The 19,318-nt window shown below is 34.2% G+C and overlaps 1 protein-coding gene across 1 annotated transcript; it reads left to right on the top strand.

The window, feature by feature from the left end:
- Positions 1 to 13,765: 13,765 nt before the first annotated feature.
- Positions 13,766 to 17,854, top strand: LOC120215118 (GDSL esterase/lipase At2g04020-like). The gene is made up of 3 exons (XM_039212884.1): positions 13,766 to 14,075; positions 14,260 to 14,387; positions 17,672 to 17,854. The coding sequence occupies exons 1-3, from the start codon at positions 13,766 to 13,768 to the stop codon at positions 17,852 to 17,854; spliced, it is 621 nt and encodes a 206-aa protein (XP_039068815.1).
- The last annotated feature ends 1,464 nt before the right edge of the window (positions 17,855 to 19,318 follow it).

Here is a 19,318-nt window from a genome sequence, read left to right as displayed (position 1 = left end):
TCAGAGCTTTTGGTTTTTAAACCTCGGACTGTAAATGAGTCCAAACTCAAAATACGGTTTTGAAATGTTTTACAACACAAGTCAGTAAGGTCATGTCACAAAGTTTTTATGATTTTAATTGTGTTCGAGACTCCAAGTGCCTATCTAATCCTAGGTTTTATCTTCTGTAGTAAACTCGAGATCTACCAAGATGAGTACTAGACGTGGTCGTCGAACTAGCCATGGTCGCAGCGGAGTGGCTAGTTTTACAGACCTGGTAGATGGCTAGTTTTACAGACCTGGTAGATGAGATACGTGTAGGTCCCCAACCTCCGATAGATAATCCTGCTCCTACAACCCCGACGAATTTGCCTTCTGCCTCTGGTATTGACATGACTTCTCCGATAAGAGAAGCTACTGGTTATGAGCTTGAGTCTACCAGAGTTGTATTAGATGAGAATTTTGGTAGACAATTTCTTCAGATGATTTAGGGAGCTGTCAGAACTACTGGCGTTGTACCCGAGGTTCCTATCTCTCAAACCCTTATTGCAAATAGAGTCAGGACGTTTAGTGGCCTTACTGGTGGAGATCCGACTGAGGCTGAGGAATGGCTTAGTGATACTGAGCGACGCATGGATCAGTTAGGTTTAGATCTGCATCGACGTTATTTAGGAGCAATTTCTATGTTGGATGGGAATGCTCACACCTGGTGGGAGTCAGTGGTTAGTAGTGTTCAGACCGATCGTTTGACTTGGGATTTCTTTAGAGAGCGCTTTAGGAGCCGTTTCTTGGGAGAGCGTTATTTAACTCAGAGACGACAATAGTTTCAGGACCTGGTTCAGGGAGATATGACTGTTTCTGAGTACGAGATTGAGTTTTTGAAATTGTTGAAGTATGGATTTAGTTTAATACCTACCGTGAGAGATAGATGTCGAAAGTTTGCTCAGGGACTTCGATTCGAGTTGCGACGTCAGGTAGTTACTCATCAGGACGAGGTATTCGATGTTGTAGTTGGGAGAGCAAAAGACGCGGATGAAGTCGAGGCTTCTGCACCTGACAATGATAGAGTATGTCTAGAACGATCTAGAAAGCCTTCCGGTCAGTCTGCACCTTTTTCACGCCCTGATAAAAGATCTCGTATTGTTCCTCATCAAATGAGCCGGTCTGATTCGAGGCCTGCATCTCCTCCACATAATGTAGCTAGTCGAGAGGATTTTGTATATTCCACTCCGAAATTGAGTTGTGAGTTCTGTGGAAATCAACACAGAGGAGAGTGTCGTAAGAAGATGGGTACTTGTTTTCGTTGTGGATCTAGCAAGCACTTCTTGAGAAATTGTCCATATCTAGCTCCTGTCGATCAGACACCTGTTCAGACTCCTATACGTTCTCAGACCTCTGTTCAGGTTCCATATATGAGTCATAGTCAGGGTAGGACTTCCGGATTTGTTTCTAGGGTTGACAATAGAGCCCGATCGCAGAGTAGAGGACCAGATGCTTTTGAGTCTCAACAACCTGCTCTTGTTTACACTACCCGAAGTTCCGATGATCGAATTGAGTTTAATACTTCTGCATGTATATTTATTGTTAATTCTGATTCATGCCATACATTTCTAACAACACTCTTTCTATACCTGAGTTTCGTAACATAAGACCCTAAGACGAAATTAGTTTTCTCCACTAAAGGATCTATCAGAGACCTAATCTCAATTTACTATCAGATTCTGATGAATTTCGAGGATGAAATTTCTTTTAGAGGGGGAGAATTGTCATACCCCATAATTGCCACAATAAAAAAAAATATTAATAGCATTAAGATTAAAATAAGGGGTGGTCATGGGGTTTTGAATTCTTTAATCAGGTAGTGGTAGACAATGGCCTAACCACTAGGTCTTGTTTTTATTTTTTTTATTGAAATAATAGTTGGTGGTGTTATTTTTTAAATTTAGGGTGATTATTAACTGTTATAGCAGAACCATTCCTTGTGTTTTAGACTCAGTTTTCCCCTCTAAAAGAACAGCTTCCGCCCCTCTTTCTCCTCCTTGTTCCGGCCGGCGGTGAACATCACCGCCACCTCCATCAGGTGCGCCTGACCTCCGAGAAGCGATTCCGACCAATCTCGCTCCGAAATCGGTCATAGTTAGGCCGAATAGAGAAGGTAAATAGACACCCAAAACCCCGATCGTCGTTTTAATTTTGTCGATTCTGGCCATTTCAACGACCGTCTTGTTTCGTCCGTTCGTCGTAGGTAAAGTCAGATCGTTTAATCTGAATAATATTTCAGTGTTTTAGCTTGAAAACATGTTATAGTTGGTGTTGGTTTGGATTGTTGATAAATAGTTTGAAAAGAGTGACTAATATGTAATTAATTTCGGTTATGGTGGTATTTTCGTAAATATTGTTAAGAAGGTGTTAGTTTCGTAAATATTGTTAAACAAGTGATATTTTGTTAATTATTTCGAAAAAGTGATATTTTGGTAATTATTTTGAAAAAGTGATATTTTGGTAATTATTTCGAAAAAGTGATATTTTGGTAATTATTTTGAAAAAGTGATATTTTGGTAATTATTTCGAAAAGGTGATATTTTCGTAATTATAAAAAAATGTTATTTTCGTAATAGTTGACTGTGGACTTTTGAGCACCTTTGACCATAACTTTGACCGACTTTAAACGGCCATTAAATGACCTTTGATTTTGTTCGAGTATACCTATTCTGACATTTTTCGACATCCCGAATCCGTTTCCGAAGTCTGTTTCTCCAAATTCAAACCCGAAGGCATCCAAATCGTCAATTAAACCCGTTGACTTTGACTTTGACCAAGAATTTGAATTTTCAAAAAGTCATATTTTATGTTTTTCGTTATACTGATTCCAATTCCGCAATTCTGTTTGGACAAATTTAGACTCGAAAGCCTCCGAATTATCCCGTAAACCTGAAAAAAAATCATATTTATCTAAGTATTTTAATTTAGTTAATTGAACAGAATGGTGAAGGACTAATTATAGGTATGTTAAAGGTACTCGGGGATCTCCAGACTGTTTCACTACTCGACCCGGTTCCTCCCGATCCGCTTGTCCACGAGAAGCCATGAATACTCGTATACTTCTAAAACCCTGTTAGTTATTCTGTTTAGAATATTATTCCAAATATAACCATGTTCTGATATGACTTATGTTCCCGTTCAGTCGAAGAGCCTAGTGAAGCTGGTACTCAATAGATTTTTTCGGACTGATCCTGTTATCGAGGTGCGTTCCTTATGTGCAGTATAAATGTTTTAAATATCTGTTTAAAATCTAATGTGCACAAGATTGTTTTGTCTGATTTGAAATATAACGTTTGATCTGATTTGTATATAGAATGATTTATTTGATTCCGGATTTACTGAAATGAAAAGCATGATTGCCCGATTTCTGATTTCTGAACACTGGATTACTGAACTGATAATCTATTTGAACTCTGAATTACTGTTACTACTGGTTACCGTCTGAAAAATGTTTTCTACGGGGTACTCTGGGTTCTGGTATGAAGACTCTGGCAGGTTCAATCGCTGTTGGTAATTCATCGGATAGGTTCTGCACCGATTGGTAATTCCTTATGGACCTGAGTCGAGCCTTGGGTAGGCTTTGCGGCCCTGAGATTTTCTTGGGTAAGCCTTTGTGGCCCCGAGAATTGTCTTGGGTAGGCTCGCAGGCCCCAAGGTACTCCCTTAGGTTGTGCATTTCTGGGGATCTGCACATGGCGTTCGGTTGGAGGACGATGCAAAGTTTTTAAATTAAAAACTCCTATGATGTTTTAATGATTGTGATCTGCACTGGTTTTGAAAATCATAACGATATGTTTTTATTTCTGCACTGTTGGGACACACTGAGCCTCTAGCTCACTTTTCAAATTGTTTTACCCATTTTCAGATACATTCGGATAGACACTCTGTATCAGGCACTTGGAGGATTGGTACATTTAGTTCAGAGTGTTTTATTGTAATATTTTGTTTCCTGAACTGTTTTTAATTATGGTGACATGTACCTTATTTCTGAAGTATTTATCGTTTTATGACGTTTTCTGCTGTTGTTACTGATATTTGATTTTGATGCTCCGGATTTATTTTATGTAATATTTTACCTGGTATCTTTCATGTTTATATTTATGAATTTAGTTTTTATCATTAATTATAATATACTTTTATATAAAGATCATTTGTAACATGATTTTAAATTATCGAATAATGTTTTTGGAAAAAAAAGTCTATCAGAATCTTTAATGTAATCTGCTAGACTTAGCCGAAACGCATAGGCCGGGTCTAGGGGGTTACAATATATGATACGAGAGCGATAGGTATAGTTGGCATGCCAAGAGTTGAGGGTTTACCTATGTTATACGGAATATATGGACATAATTACCTATGTCTTTCGAGACATATGGACAGTATACCTATGTTCTAAGGAACATATGGACAGTTTACCTAGGTTCTTCGGGACCTATGGACAGTTACCGAGGTTCTTTATGACCTCTGGATAGGTCATTCAGGACAAATTTCATAGCCCCTAGTGGGACCCCATACGAGCTGTGGTGACAACATAGTGCACAACCTCAATAGACTCACATATCTATAGTTCTCACAGATGTACATGGGCTAACAAAGAGATAACAATAAATATATATATTATAGGTAAAGTATATGCTTTTGTAATATGAATTGCATTATATGATATATGAGGGTGTGTGTATTGTTTGGTTAAATGAATCATATGTGGCTTAAAAGAATAGACATACGAGTATATGATTATAAGACATAAATGATAAGAATATGGATAGTGGAATGAGGTTAGTAATGGAAATGATGTGACATATGTATATGTGTATATTACATGGTATGTAATATTAAATTGTTTTGGTATAACATCATGAGATTATATTTTACTGCATGTTTAAATAATTAGAGTTTTTTTATTAAATGTAATGCCTCACTAAGTCATATAATTAGCGTGTGATTGTTTCACATGTAGGTTACAGAAGTGAGAAGAGTAAAGAGCAATATGAAGTAAGACAGGTCAATTCTCCTTATCGAAGATCAGATCAGAAGAAAGGTGAATAATATGTACTTTAATATATAAAGTTTTAGTTAGCATGTATTCAAAATAATATATTGTATAAGCTCTGAATAGTTCTGTAAACGTTTTGAATAAGTTATATGTTATAAAAATTTTAAATTACTCATTCTTTTATACAAGTAAATGTTTTGAAAAGTCAATGTGACACCTCAGACTCGGATTTGGGTCAGATACGGGTTGGGGATGTTACATTTAATGGTATCAGAACTAAGGTTTAGTCGATTCTAGGCTAAAAACGAAGTCAAAAATGTTTTAAAAAGTATACATGCCAACTCAAAGTGAAAAAAAATTCTGATCTGATAGGATGAGGTGTTGTCTTGTTAATAGAGTTAAATTGTTATATTATATAAGATAAGTAAATGCCTGAGAATGATTTATAAGATATATATGTTTATATGATATGATAGATGATATGTGAACCTATGCAAATGACATATGTTATGATATGAATTGGATGATCATATGCACACGTGATATGTGATAGAAGAAATGATATGAGCACATGAATATATGAGAGCTTCCAAAGTGAAGCACAAGGCGATAGACCTGAAGGTAATAGCATTCGCCTGCCCTGGCCAGACAGGGAGAAGAGCAAAAACCTTAGGGAATGCCTGTATAAGATTAGAGAATGTTTCATGATGTTGAATGAATGTATAGAAATAGTTGAAAGAGTTAAGAGCACCTGAGTTCAAGGGTGAATTTGAGAAATGTTCTGTTGTTACAGACCTTTGGATAAATGATATGAAGATAATGTTAGATGGTTTTTATTTCTCCAAAGTGGAGAAGTTAAATTGAGAAGTTTCGTTATTATGAGAGAAAGCTAGAGTATGGTGGAAAAATGTTACCATAAGAACGTTAAAGGATCAAATGATGTAGTTAGAATTGTAGAAGAGTTCAATAATAAGTGCATCAGTGATACGTTTATAAAATGAATGAAATCAGAGTTATGGATTTGAAACAAAGAAATAGTATGGTGCATAAGCAAGAGTGTGGATATGATAAGGGTTTGTACTATAGAAGGAAAGAGTTAGCGTGGGCTAACAAGATTTCGTGATGAAAATGTATTAAATACAGTTGTATATTTTGATCATAGTAATGTGATATCGTGAAGGAAGTGAGGATTCATATAGTTGAGTAAAGCTGGGGATTGATAAGAAGAGTTTAAGAATAAGTATATTGGTGAACAGTTTATAAGACAAAAAAAGTTATAACGTTTGACTCTCAAATAGAGGAATAATACAATGTATGAGTAAAAGTATGAGTTTGAAAAGTTGAGTACGATACCGTGGAGGAAAATTTTGACGAAAAAAAAGATATATGATTGGATGATTAGGGCTTGTGCCCTAGATTGAACAGTTGATAAGACAAGAGTATGTGAACATGAAAGGAAATATATGATTTGGGTATAAGGAATAAATAAAGGAATAATGAAATAAAGAAATGAAAGGGATAAGTTAAAAGATCAAATACGATAAAGGTTATATGGAAGTGTAGATGGCAATTTTGATATAGAAGTAAGAAAAGTGTGCAAGGTGATGTGAAAAGATTCTTTAAAGTGTATGTTAATTATATTTAAAGAAGATCTAATGTTGTGTTCTCGGTCAAATGATGTTAGAAAATGAGTTAGTTATTGTTATAAGATAATTAAAGATGTATTTATGAGGTTAAGTGATGAAATGGTATGTTACTGTGTACGTGATTAGTGACATTATATGAAATTTCAGAAATGGTCAAAGGAAAATGCATAATGGAATAAGAGAAAAGACATAAATGGATTAAAGTTACTAGTTACTGTTTATATGATAAGTGACAATAGATGAATATATAAGGGAAAAGGGTAGTTGAAGAACTAAAGGAATGAAAGATTAAGTAAAGGAGGTAACATGAGAACATTAGAAGATATGTTCTTATTAATATGTTCAGTGAAAATTTGAGGACGAATTTTCTTAAAAGGAGGGGAGATTTGTAACATCCTCAATATCGGGTTAGTGACTAGATTAAAAAATTTCAAAAATTGGTGATTAAAGTAGGAAAATTGAATATTTCAATGATTTATTGGAAATATATGATGAATGTTATTTAGTAATTATGGAATGAATTAAAGGGTAAAATGGTCAATTGACAAGTAAGATTTTTATTCTTCATTTGTAAGATAAGAGAACCACGTAGAAGATGAGAGATTTCTCCAGAGTTCTCTTCTTCTCCTTTATTCTTCTTCTTCACGTGAAGCCATAAGCAAAGGTAAGATCTCTTGTTGGTTCATATTTAGCCAAATTTAAGATTGGGTTTTGATCATTAGATGATAATTAAGCTTAAGGAAAGCTTAATTTATCTTGAAACCATAAGATAAAGGAGTCAAGAGAGATTAAAGATTATAAGTTTTTAAAGGAAATATTGAATGAAAGTTGATAAGTTAAATTGGAAGTTAAATTTGACTTGTTAAGGGTCTAATTAAGAAGTTAGAAGCTATAGAATTGGAATTAAAACATGTTGCAAAGTTGGTATAATTCTTGAGTTACATATGATTGATATAATTTTTAAGGTTAAAGATGGTTTATATGGATATAAATTGGTTTAAGCATATGTATATGAGTTAAGAACATGATTGGACATGAAAGATGAAGCATTTGAGTTGATTTGAGTGGTTTTTCGGGCTTAAAAATGAATTTTGGGCTAGTGTGCATCGATACACATTCAACATATACCGATGCACAGGAAGTGCATCGATGCACCCATTAAAAATGGAAACATCGAATGCAATTTGTGCATCGATGCATAAGGAGTGCATCGATGCACCCCCTTAAAATGAAAACATCGAAGGTGATTTATGTATCGATGCATGGGTAGTGCATCGATGCACATGTTAAAGAATGCATCGATACACTGTAGAATGTATCGATGCACTTCAAGGGAAAATAGAATTATACCTTTCTTTTGGTCTAAGAAATGATATATTAGAATATATCAATTGGATAATGATATGTATCAATGTATGATTATATAGATATCGAGCACGAACAAGTTCCAGAATAATTATCAAGTTAAGATTCGATCGATAGAGAGGAAAGCATAAAAGTGGTTGGGAACTTAGTGAGGCCAAGGTGAGTGCATCTTATTACATCGAATTATATGGAAATTGACTTGTGATAAGTCTATTTTTGATAGTATAGTACATGAATTATGTGATTAATATTAAATGTATGTATACATGAATTGTATGTATGTATGATTGTATGTGTTAACATGCTTTTGTATGTAATGATAAGAAGTATGTGTTATGTGATGTATATATATATGAACATATGTGAAACTGAACTATGTGACTACATGTATATGTGAAAGAAACTATGAGCTTATATAACATATGATATGAAAGTGTATATATGCAATGATATAAAGATAAATGCCCATGGTATATGATACGAGAGCGATAGGTATAGTTGGCATGCCAAGAGTCGAGGGTTTACCTATGTTATACGGAGCATATGGACATAATTACCTATGTCTTTCGAGACATATGGACAGTATACCTATGTTCTAAGGAACATATGGACAGTTTACCTAGGTTCTTCGGGACCTATGAACAGTTGCCGAGGTTCTTTATGACCTCTGGATAGGTCATTCGAGACAAATTTCATAGCCCCTAGTAGGACCCCGTACGAGCTGTGTTGACAGCATAGTGCACAACCTCAATAGACTCACATATCTACAGTTCTCACAGATGTACATCTCACAGATGTGCATGGGCTAACAAAGAGATAACAATAAATATATATATTACAGGTAAAGTATATGCTTTTGTAATATGAATTGAATTATATGATTATATGAGGGTGTGTGTATTGTTTGGTTAAATGAATCATATGTGTCTTAAAAGAATAGACATACGAGTATATAATTATAAGACATAAATGATAAGAATATGGATAGTGGAATGAGGTTAGTAATGAAAATGGTGTGAGATATGTATATGTGTATATTACATGGTATGTAATGTTAAATTGTTTTGGTATAATATCATGAGATGATGTTTTCCTACATGTTTAAATAATTAGAGTTTTTTTATTAAATGTAATGCCTCACTAAGTCATAGACTTAGCGTGTGATTGTTTCACACATAGGTTACATAAGTGAGAAGATTAAAGAGCAATATGAAGCAAGACAGGTCAGTTCTCCTTACCGAAGGTCAGATCAGAAGAAAGGTGAATAATATGTACTTTAATATATAAATTTTTAGTTGGCATGTATTCAAAATAATATATTGTATAAGCTCTGAATAGTTCTGTAAACGTTTTGAATAAGTTATATGTTATAAAAATTTTAAATTACTCATTCTTTTATACAAGTAAATGTTTTGAAAAGTCAATGTGACACCTCGGACTCGGATCCGGATCGGATACGGGTTGGGGATGTTACAATTGCATCCCAGGAAAAATTCCAAAGCTGAACCGAAACACATCTTCAAGAGTTAGATAACCAACTAACCTGACTAGCTCAAACTATGGGAAAATTGGAATCAAAAGGAATACTACATTCTCAAATGAAGTTAAATCCAAGAGAGAATGTTAGTGCCATCACACTCCGAAGTGGAAAAGTTATCTCACTCGAAGTTCCAGCAGAAAAAGCCGCACAATAGAGAAAACAAGAGGACACGCCACATACAGAAATACAAAGTGCGTTTGATTCACATCCTTATCTTTCTTCTCATGAAATTACACTACCACCATTCCCATCAAGGTTGATGAAGCGTGATAAAAGAGCTGAAGAAAATGAGATCTTAGAGGTGTTCCAAAAAGTTCAAGTTTATCATACTTCTTCTTGAAATAATTCGACAAGTACCAAGGTATGCTCGATTTTTAAAAGAACTTTGCACTACAAAGAGGAAGTTAATGGGACACGAAAAGGTAAATTTGGGAGAACATGTCTCTGTAATTTTTCAACGAAAGCTCCCACCAAAGATGAAGGATCAAGGTATGTTCGCTATACCTTGCAAAATAGGTGATTTTAAAATTAAACGTGCAATGTGCGACTTAGGAGCTTCAATTAATGTTATGCCATTTTCTATGTATAAAATGATTACTAACGAGCCTTTGAAGAAAATAGGAATAACCATACAGTAGGCTGATCGATCTGTGATCTACCCAGTGGGAGTAATGAAAAATGTCTTAGTGACGGTCGATGTATTATTTTTTTCCTGCAGATTTCTATGTCATTGAAATGGAACATGATAGGTCAGATTCTTATTTCGATGTACTCTTAGTCCGACCCTTCCTAAGCACAGCACATACAAAGATCGATGTTAGAAGCGATATACTAACAATGGAATTTGATTGTGAGATTATTGAATTTGATGTTTACAAAGCAATGAAATGCCCTGATCATGTTGAAAGAATTAATTATGTTGATATTATAGATCTTTTAATGGATGAATATATTGAATCTAATTTTTCTTATGACCTTTTTAAGGACCCTGAACTTTGCCACGAAGAACAAGAAATGGAGTTTAAAAATATTAATTCAATCAATTCTGATTTATCTTCCTCTAAAACTAAAATTTTACCTTATGTTTTGCAGGCACCTAAGGTAGAATTGAAGCAATTACTGAAGCATTTGAAATATGCCTTTTTGGGCAAAAATGAAATTTTGCCAGTGATCATCACAAGTAAATTATCCGAAGGAGAATATGAAGCTTTGGTAGCAATGTTGTGCTCTCACAAAGAAGCCATATGATGGACCATTACTGACATTAAAGGATTAAGTCCCTCGACTTGCATGCACAAGATCAAAGTCGAAGAAGGAGCAAAGCCATCACAAGAAGAACAACACCAATTAAATCCACCGATGATGGAAGTAGTAAATAATGAAATTCAGAAACTCCTTGATGCTGAAGTAATCTATCCGATATCGTATAGTAATTGGGTAAGTCCGATTCATGTGGTTCCCAAGAAAACGGGAGTCAAAGTGGTCGAAAATCAAGAAGACGAGTTAGTGCCAACAAGAGTTCAAAATGGATAGCGAGTTTGTATTGATTATAGGAAGTTAAACTCTCTTACTCGAAAAGATCATTTTCCTCTTCGTTTTATAGATCAAATGATTGAAAAATTAGCTGGGAAAACTCATTATCGTTGTCTTGATGGATTTTTAGGTTTTTTCCAAATCCTACTGGCGCCAGAGGATTAAGAAAAAACAACTTTTACTTGTCCCTTCAATACATTTGCATATAGACGAATACCCTTTGGTCTTTGTAACACACCAACCACCTTCCAAAGATGCATGTTAAGTATATTTTCTGACTATACGGAGAAGGGCATCGAAGTCTTCATGGATGACTTCACTGTTTATGATAATTATTTTAATGAATGTCTTGATAATTTAACTAATATGCTTAGAATATAACCTTGTTTTAAACTATGAAAATGTCATTTTATGGTTGATGGATTAAATTTAGGTAATATTGTTTCCTCAAAAGGGATTGCGGTTGATAAAGCTAAAACAGATGTTATACGCTCACTTCCTTACCCCACAACTGTGAGGGAAATTCATTCTTTTCTTGGCCATGCAGGATTTTACTACAGGTTTATTAAGGACTTTTCGAAGATAGCACAATCTTTAAGCAATGTACTTGAAAATGATCAAGACTTTGACTTTAAATCAAAATGCAAGGAGTCTTTCGATTCATTAAAGGAAAAGCTTATTTAAGCTCCAAATATTCAACCACTAGATTGGAATTACCCCTTTGAACTTTTGTGTGACGCATCGAATACTAGCATTGGAGCTGTTCTCGGCCAGAAAATAGGGAAAGAGCTACATGTCATTGCCTATGCGTCCCGAACTTTGGACTCGACTCAGAAAAATTATTCCACTACGGAAAAAGAACTTTTTGCTTTAGAAAAATTTAGATCCTATTTTCTTGGTACTAAAATTACTATTTTCTCTGATCATGCAACTATAAGGTTTTTGATGAGCAAAAAGGAAGTAAAACCGAGGCTTATCCAATGGATCCTGCTTTTACATGAATTTAACTTGAAAATTAAAGACAAAAAGGGATACGAAAATCTGGTAGCAGATCACTTGAGTCGAATTCCCCTTTTCACATTCGAACCACCACTTAGAGAAGAATTTCCTAAAGAAAAATTAATGGTGACGTAAAGCATAACCCCATGGTTTGCGGACATGGTTAATTATTTGGCCACAAGTAAGTTACCATTAGATTTGTCGAGAGCTGAAATTAATCGAATTAAGCGGGAATCCCAATACTATATTTGGGACGATCCTTATTTATGGAAGCAGTGCTTGGATCAGGTAATTCGACAATGTATTGCTGAAAGTGAGGTAAATTCAATTTTACAATTTTTTCATTCTAACTCTTGCGGTGGTTATTTTAGGCCAAAATGTATAGCCCATAAAATTATTGAATGTGGTCTCTTTTGGCCTAACATCTTTCGAGACTCTTATATGTTTTGTAAAACTTGTGAAAGATTTGAATGTACATGTAATTTAAACCGTAGAAATGAAATGCCACTTAATTCTATACAAGTTTGTGAAATTTTTAATGTTTGGGGAATCGATTATATGAGTCCTTTCGTCATTTGGAAATACTTATATTATTTTAGATGTAGATTATGTTTCTAAATGGGTGGAAGCTAAGGCCACTCGGAATAATGATGCTAAAACTACAATTAATTTTTTTTTGAAAAATACTATTTTTCCATGTTTGACACGCCAAGGGCTATAATAAGTGACAGAGGAACACATTTCATAAACCGAGTGATCGAATCATTAATGAAGAAATTTTTAATAACTCAAAGAATTGCTACCACTTACAATCCACAAACAAATGGACAAGCATACGTATTAAATCGGGAAATTAAAATAATTCTTGAAAAAATTGTTAAACCGGACCGAAAGGATTGAAATTTAAAATTAACTGATGTACTTTGGGCATATCAAACCGCTTATAAAGGTCCCATTGGGATGTCACCATACTGACTTGTTTTAGGTAAACCATGCCATTTACCGATTGAGTTAGAACATTGGGCTTATTAGGCTGTTAAATATTGTAACATGGACATGGATGCAATTGGTGAAGCTCAGAAATTACACATTCAAGAACTTGAAGAAATCCGAAGAAATGCTTATGACAGTGCTCGGATATTTAAAGAAAAAATAAAAGAATTTCACGATAGTAGAATTTCTTTTAAAACTTTTTTTGTCGGTCAAAAGGTTTTATTATTTAACTCCAAATTTAAACTTTTTGCAGGAAAACTCAAACCAAAATAGCTCGGACTGTTTACAGTTACTCAAGTATTTCCTCACGGTGCTATTGAAATTGAAGATAACTCAGGAGTACGATTTAAAGTCAATGGTCAAATATTGAAGTCGTATTATAAAAATACTCTGGTTGGTCTAATCGAAGAAATCAATTTAGAGGAACACACACTTTGAAAAATCAGGTCGTTAAGCTAACGAAGTTAAACAAAAACGCTTGATGAGAAGCAATCCATTTCGTTATTTTTTTGTTTTATTTTCAGTGAATTTTATTTCATTATATTTATTTTATTTTCAGTAATTTTATTTTATTTTTCTCTAAACAGATCCAAATTCTAATCGAATATTTAACGAAAAAACAATACAAGTATTACCATCAGCTTTTCACTTTTCAATTTGGGGAAAACAAACATGAAAGTGATTAATTGCATTCTCAATTTGTTTCTCGTTTTTAAAGTAGTTTCATTAGGATTTGCAGATGTGGTTCCGGTGCCATCATTTGAAATTAGTAAAGAGTCAATTTTGAAGCATTTGTCATTGGACAACATCACTTTGGATCTTCCAGCTTTATACGTATTTGGAGACAATTTTGTTGATGCAGGAAATAATAATTATCTCAATTTCCCTATAATTCAAAGTAATTTTTCTCCGTATGGAATAGATTTTGATGGAAAACCCACCGGTCGTTACACCAATGGTAGAACAGTAGCAGATTTCATTGGTAAGAAGTTAATTAGTCCACAATTTTACTCTAATATGAAAATCTTAATACCTTCATTTCAATAAAAAATTACAGTAAACTTTTAACATTAATTATTAATACTATAATTTAAAGTCAGAAGTTTATTTTATTTTTATGTGAAAGAGTAACTAATTAATGTTCTACCATTTATTTTATGGTGCAGCTCAATTTACTGGTTTGCCATTTCCTCCAGTACTAAGTTTGTCTAAAGATGTTAAGAGAGTTCCTCAAACAGGTTTAAATTATGCTACTGGTTTCACCGGCATCTGTAGACTATATGACAAACCATTCGTAAGACTAAGATATCTTTGCTTAACTTGTTTACCTGGATAATGATTATTATTTTGCTTAACTTGCGCCATTTTGCGCCAACTTTTCCTATTTTCTTTTAGAATTTCATTTTTCAATTATGCTAAGTATGACATTAGTCATGCTTAGCTAATTTTCTTTCAAGCCGAAGACTAAAGCGAAGGCTCAATTCCAAACGTGAAAATTGTAAGGTACTTAAATCGCTTCGGTTTTTTCTCTCTATTTTCTGAGCTTACTTTTCAAATCAAAACGATTTCGACATTGGTCTAGATATTGTTATGGCTAATGTTTGAAGAAGGATTTGCTTAAGAAGCATATTCGACTTCCCGAGAACACACTTAGCAAAATTGTTTGCTAAGAGGAAACTGAGATCAAATTAGTTATTGTTGAAACGACATAATCCAAGTTGGCAGCAAAGAATTGTTCTTGTAAGCTTACGTGAATCTTGAAGTAAAAATTTGTTTCGATGATTCAAGGAATTAGAGGCAAAGATAAAGTCTAAGGCTGATTCCACAATAAGTTTTCTTAATTCAAATTTAGTTATTTTATTTATTTGTTTATTTAATTTTTATTTTATTATACTTCTTTAAATAATTTAAAATCCTCTTTTCTATATTTATTAATATTTATTATTTTATTATTTTTCCTTTTTTAAATTATAATTATTTATTTTATTGTATTTTTTCAACTTTATCTGGAATTCTATATTTTCCTAAAATCAAGAAACAATTTTACTAAATCACAAAAACCATAGTCCCTGTTGATTGACCTTGATTCTCTATACTACATTTTCCTTTCTATTTAATTAAGAAGCCGAAATTATTTTGATAACGAAACGACGGTTATCAAATTGGCGTCGTTGTCGGGACTAACCGCAAGTACTGGTTTATTTTTCTAGTTTTTGATTTATGACCAGAAGAAACCCAGGTAAATTAGTAGATCTAGACCCGGAGATTGAAGCACGAGCACGAAGAATCCACGCACAAACGCTTTGAGAAAAGAGAAAAAGACAAGAAGAACAAGAGCATAGTTCAGAGCAAAATCAAATCCAGAGACTGAAGCAGATGCATACAACATTCTGATGGTAGAAGAAGAACAAACAATCCGAGAATTAGCCAGAGCTCTTGTCACTCAGATGACATTACGCATTAATTTTCCTAGTGGCGGGACTCCGTTTCAATCAAATACATGACTTATTCATCTTTTTCCCATTTTCCACGGCTTTCCCACTGAAGATCCGTACAAACACTTATTGGAATTCCACATGGTTTACACTAGTATGAAACCACAAGGAGTTACCGAGAATCAAATTAAATTGAGAGCTTTCCCTTTCTCTTTAGCCGACTTGGCTAAAGATTGGTTATTTTATTTACCTCCAAATTCAGTTAATTCATGGGCTGACATGAATCGATTTTTCTTGGCAGGTTCTTTCCAACGGCTAAAGCAAGCGAGTTACGAAGGATCATTCTTTCTATTCAGCAAAAGAGCGAAGAAAGTCTTTATGACTATTGGGAGCGATTTAAAAAACTTTGTACACGTTGTCCGCGACACGGATTAAGTGAGAAAACGTTAATTCAATACTTTTATGAAGTCCTTTTACCAATGGAGATGAAAATGGTAGATACGCCAATAGAGGAACATTAGTTAACATGACCCCAACAAAAGCAAGGGAATTGATTTCAACCATGACAACCAACTCTCAATAGTTTTCAAGTGAACCCAACCGACGGTTTCACGAGATAAGTACTTTTCCATTGAGAATAAGTTAGACAAATTAACTGAAATAGTTAATTCACTTGTTGTAGGAAAATTCGAAGCAACAAGAGCTTGTGAGATATGCACAAAGCTAGGCCATCCGATGGATTGCTGCCCGCTGATACAAGAAGGAGGAAATGCAGAAATCAATGTCATAGGGAACTTCCCAGGTCCTCTACAAAGTTAATACAACCCATACAACAATACTTATAATCCAGAATGGCGAGACCATTCAAACTTCAACTATGCGGCAAATCAAAGACCAACTTAGCAACCAAGACCTCCTCCTCAACAACAAACACAAAACCATCATTGGAGGAACTCATAAGAAAGTTAGCAATCTCACAAAAAAGTTCATTGCATCCCAGGAAAAATTCTAAAGTCGAACCGAAACACATATTTAAGAGTTAGATAACCAAGTAACACGACTGCTCAAACTATGGGAAAATTGGAATCAGAAGGAAGACTACCTTCTCAAAAGGAGTTAAATTCGAGAGAGAATGTTAGTGCCATCACACTCCGAAGTGGAAAAGTTATCTCACTCGAAGTTCCAGCAGAAAAAACCGCACAATAGAAAAAACAAGAGGACACGCCATATCCAAAAATACAAGGTGCATTTGACTCACATCCTTATATTTCTTCTCATGAAATCACGCCACCACTATTCTATCAAGGTTGATGAAGCGTGATAAAAGAGCTGAAGAAAAAGAGATCTTAGAGGTGTTCCAAAACGTTCAAGTCAGCATACCTATTCTTTAAGTAATTGACAAGTACCAATGTATCCTCTAGTTTCAAAAGAACTTTGCACTACAAAGAGGAAATTAATGGGTCACGAAAAGGTAAATTTGGGAGAACATGTCTCTGTAATTTTTGAACGAAAGCTCCCACCAAAGATGAAAGATCAAGGTATGTTCACTATACCTTGCAAAATAGGTGATTTTAAAATTAAATGTGCAATGTACGATTTAGGAGCTTCAATTAATGTTATGTATTTTTTTATATATAAAATGATTACTAACGAGCCTTTAAAGAAAACATGAATAACCATACTGTTGGCTGATCGATCTGTGATATACCCAATGGGAGTAATGGAAAATGTCTTAGTGAAGGTCGATGTATTATTTTTCCTGCAGATTTCTATGTCACTGACATGGAACATGATATGTCAAATTCTTATTTCGATGTACTCTTAGTCCGACCCTTCCTAAGCACAGCACATACAAAGATCGATGTTAGAAGCGTATACTAACAATGGAATTTGATGGTGAGATCGTTGAATTTGATATTTACAAAGCAATGAAATGCTTTGATCATGTTGAAAAATTAATTATGTTGATATTATAGATCTTTTAATGGATGAGTATATTGAATCTAATTTTTCTTATGATCTTTTTAAGGATCCTGAACTTTTCCACGAAGAAGAAGAAATAGAGTTTAAAAATATTAATTCAATCAATTCTAATTTATCTTTCTCTTTTTTTAAAACTAACATTTTACCTTCTGTTTTGCAGTCACCCGAGGTAGAATTGAAGCAATTACCGGAGCATTTGAAATATTCATTTTTGGGCAAAAATGAAACTTTGCCAGTGATCATCATAAGTAAATTATTCGAAGGTGAATATGAAGCTTTGGTAGTAGTGTTGCGCTCTCACAAAGAATCCATAGGATGGGCATTGCTGACATTAAAGGATTAAGTCCCTCGACTTGCATGCACAAGATCAAAGTCAAAGAAGGAGCAAAGCCATCACGAGAATGACAACACCAATTAAATCCACCGATGATGGAAGTAGTAAATAAAGAAATTCAGAAACTCCTTGATGATGATGTAATCTATCCGATATTAGATATTAATTAGGTAAGTCCGATTCATGTGGTTCCTAAGAAAACAATAATCACAATGGTCGAAAATCAAGAAGGCGAGTTACTGCCAACAAGAGTTCAAAATGGATAGCGAGTTAGTATTGATTATAGGAAGCATAACTCTCTCACTCTAAAAGATAATTTTCCTCTTCCTTTTATATATCAAATGATTGAAAGATTAGCTGGAAAACTCATTATCGTTGCCTTGATGGTTTTTTCAAGTCTTTTCCAAATCCAGTGGCGCCAGAGGATCAAGAAAAAATAACTTTTACTTGTCCCTTCGATACATTTACATATAGACGAATGCCCTTTGGTCTTTGTAACACACCGACCACCTTTCAAAGATGCATGTTAAGTATATTTTCTGACTATGTGAAGAAGGGCATCGAAGTCTTTATGGATGACTTCACGGTTTATGGTAATTCTTTTAATGAATGCCTTGATAATTTAACTAATGTGCTTAAAAGATGCTTAGAATATAACCTTGTTTTAAACTATGAAAATGTCATTTTATGGTTGATAAAAGGTTAATTTTAGGTCATATTGTTTCCTCAAGAAGGACTGCAGTTGATAAAGCTAAAACAGATGTTATACGCTTACTTCCTTACCCCACAACTGTGAGGGAAATTCGTTCTTTTCTTGGCCATGCAGGATTTTACCACATGTTTATTAAGGACTTTTCGAAGATTGCACAACCTTTATGCAATCTACTTCAAAATGGTCAATACTTTGACTTTAATTTAAAATGCAATGAGTCTTTCGATTCATTAAAGGAAAAGCTTATTTCAGCTCTAATTGTTCAACCGCTAGATTGGAATTACCCCTTTGAACTTATGTGTGACTCATCGAATACTAGCATTGGAGCTGTTATAGGCCAGAAAATAGGGAAAAAGCCACATGTCATAGCTATGCGTCCCGAACTTTGGACTTGACTAAGAAAAAATATTCCACTACCGAAAAAGAACTTTTTACTATAATTTTTGCTTTAGAAAAATTTAGATCCTATTTTCTAGGCACTAAAATTACTGTTTTCTCTGATCATGCAACTATAAGGTATTTGATGAGCAAAAAAGAAGTAAAACCGAGTCTTATCCGATGGATCTCGCTTTTATAGGAATTTAACTTGGAAATTAAAGACAAAATGGGATGTGAAAATCTTGTAGCATATCACTTGAGCCGAATTCCCCTTTCCACATCTGAACCACCACTTAAAGAAGAATTTCCTGAAGAAAAATTGATGGTGGTGTAAAGCATAACCCCAAGGTTTGCGAACATGGTTAATTATTTGGCCACAAGTA

Source organism: Hibiscus syriacus, unplaced genomic scaffold (genome assembly GCF_006381635.1).
Source record: "Hibiscus syriacus cultivar Baekdansim isolate YM2019G1 unplaced genomic scaffold, ASM638163v2 tig00110114_pilon, whole genome shotgun sequence".
NCBI lineage: Eukaryota > Viridiplantae > Streptophyta > Magnoliopsida > Malvales > Malvaceae > Hibiscus > Hibiscus syriacus.
Note: the sequence above shows the minus strand (reverse complement) of the source record. Positions and strands in the feature narration are given on the sequence as shown.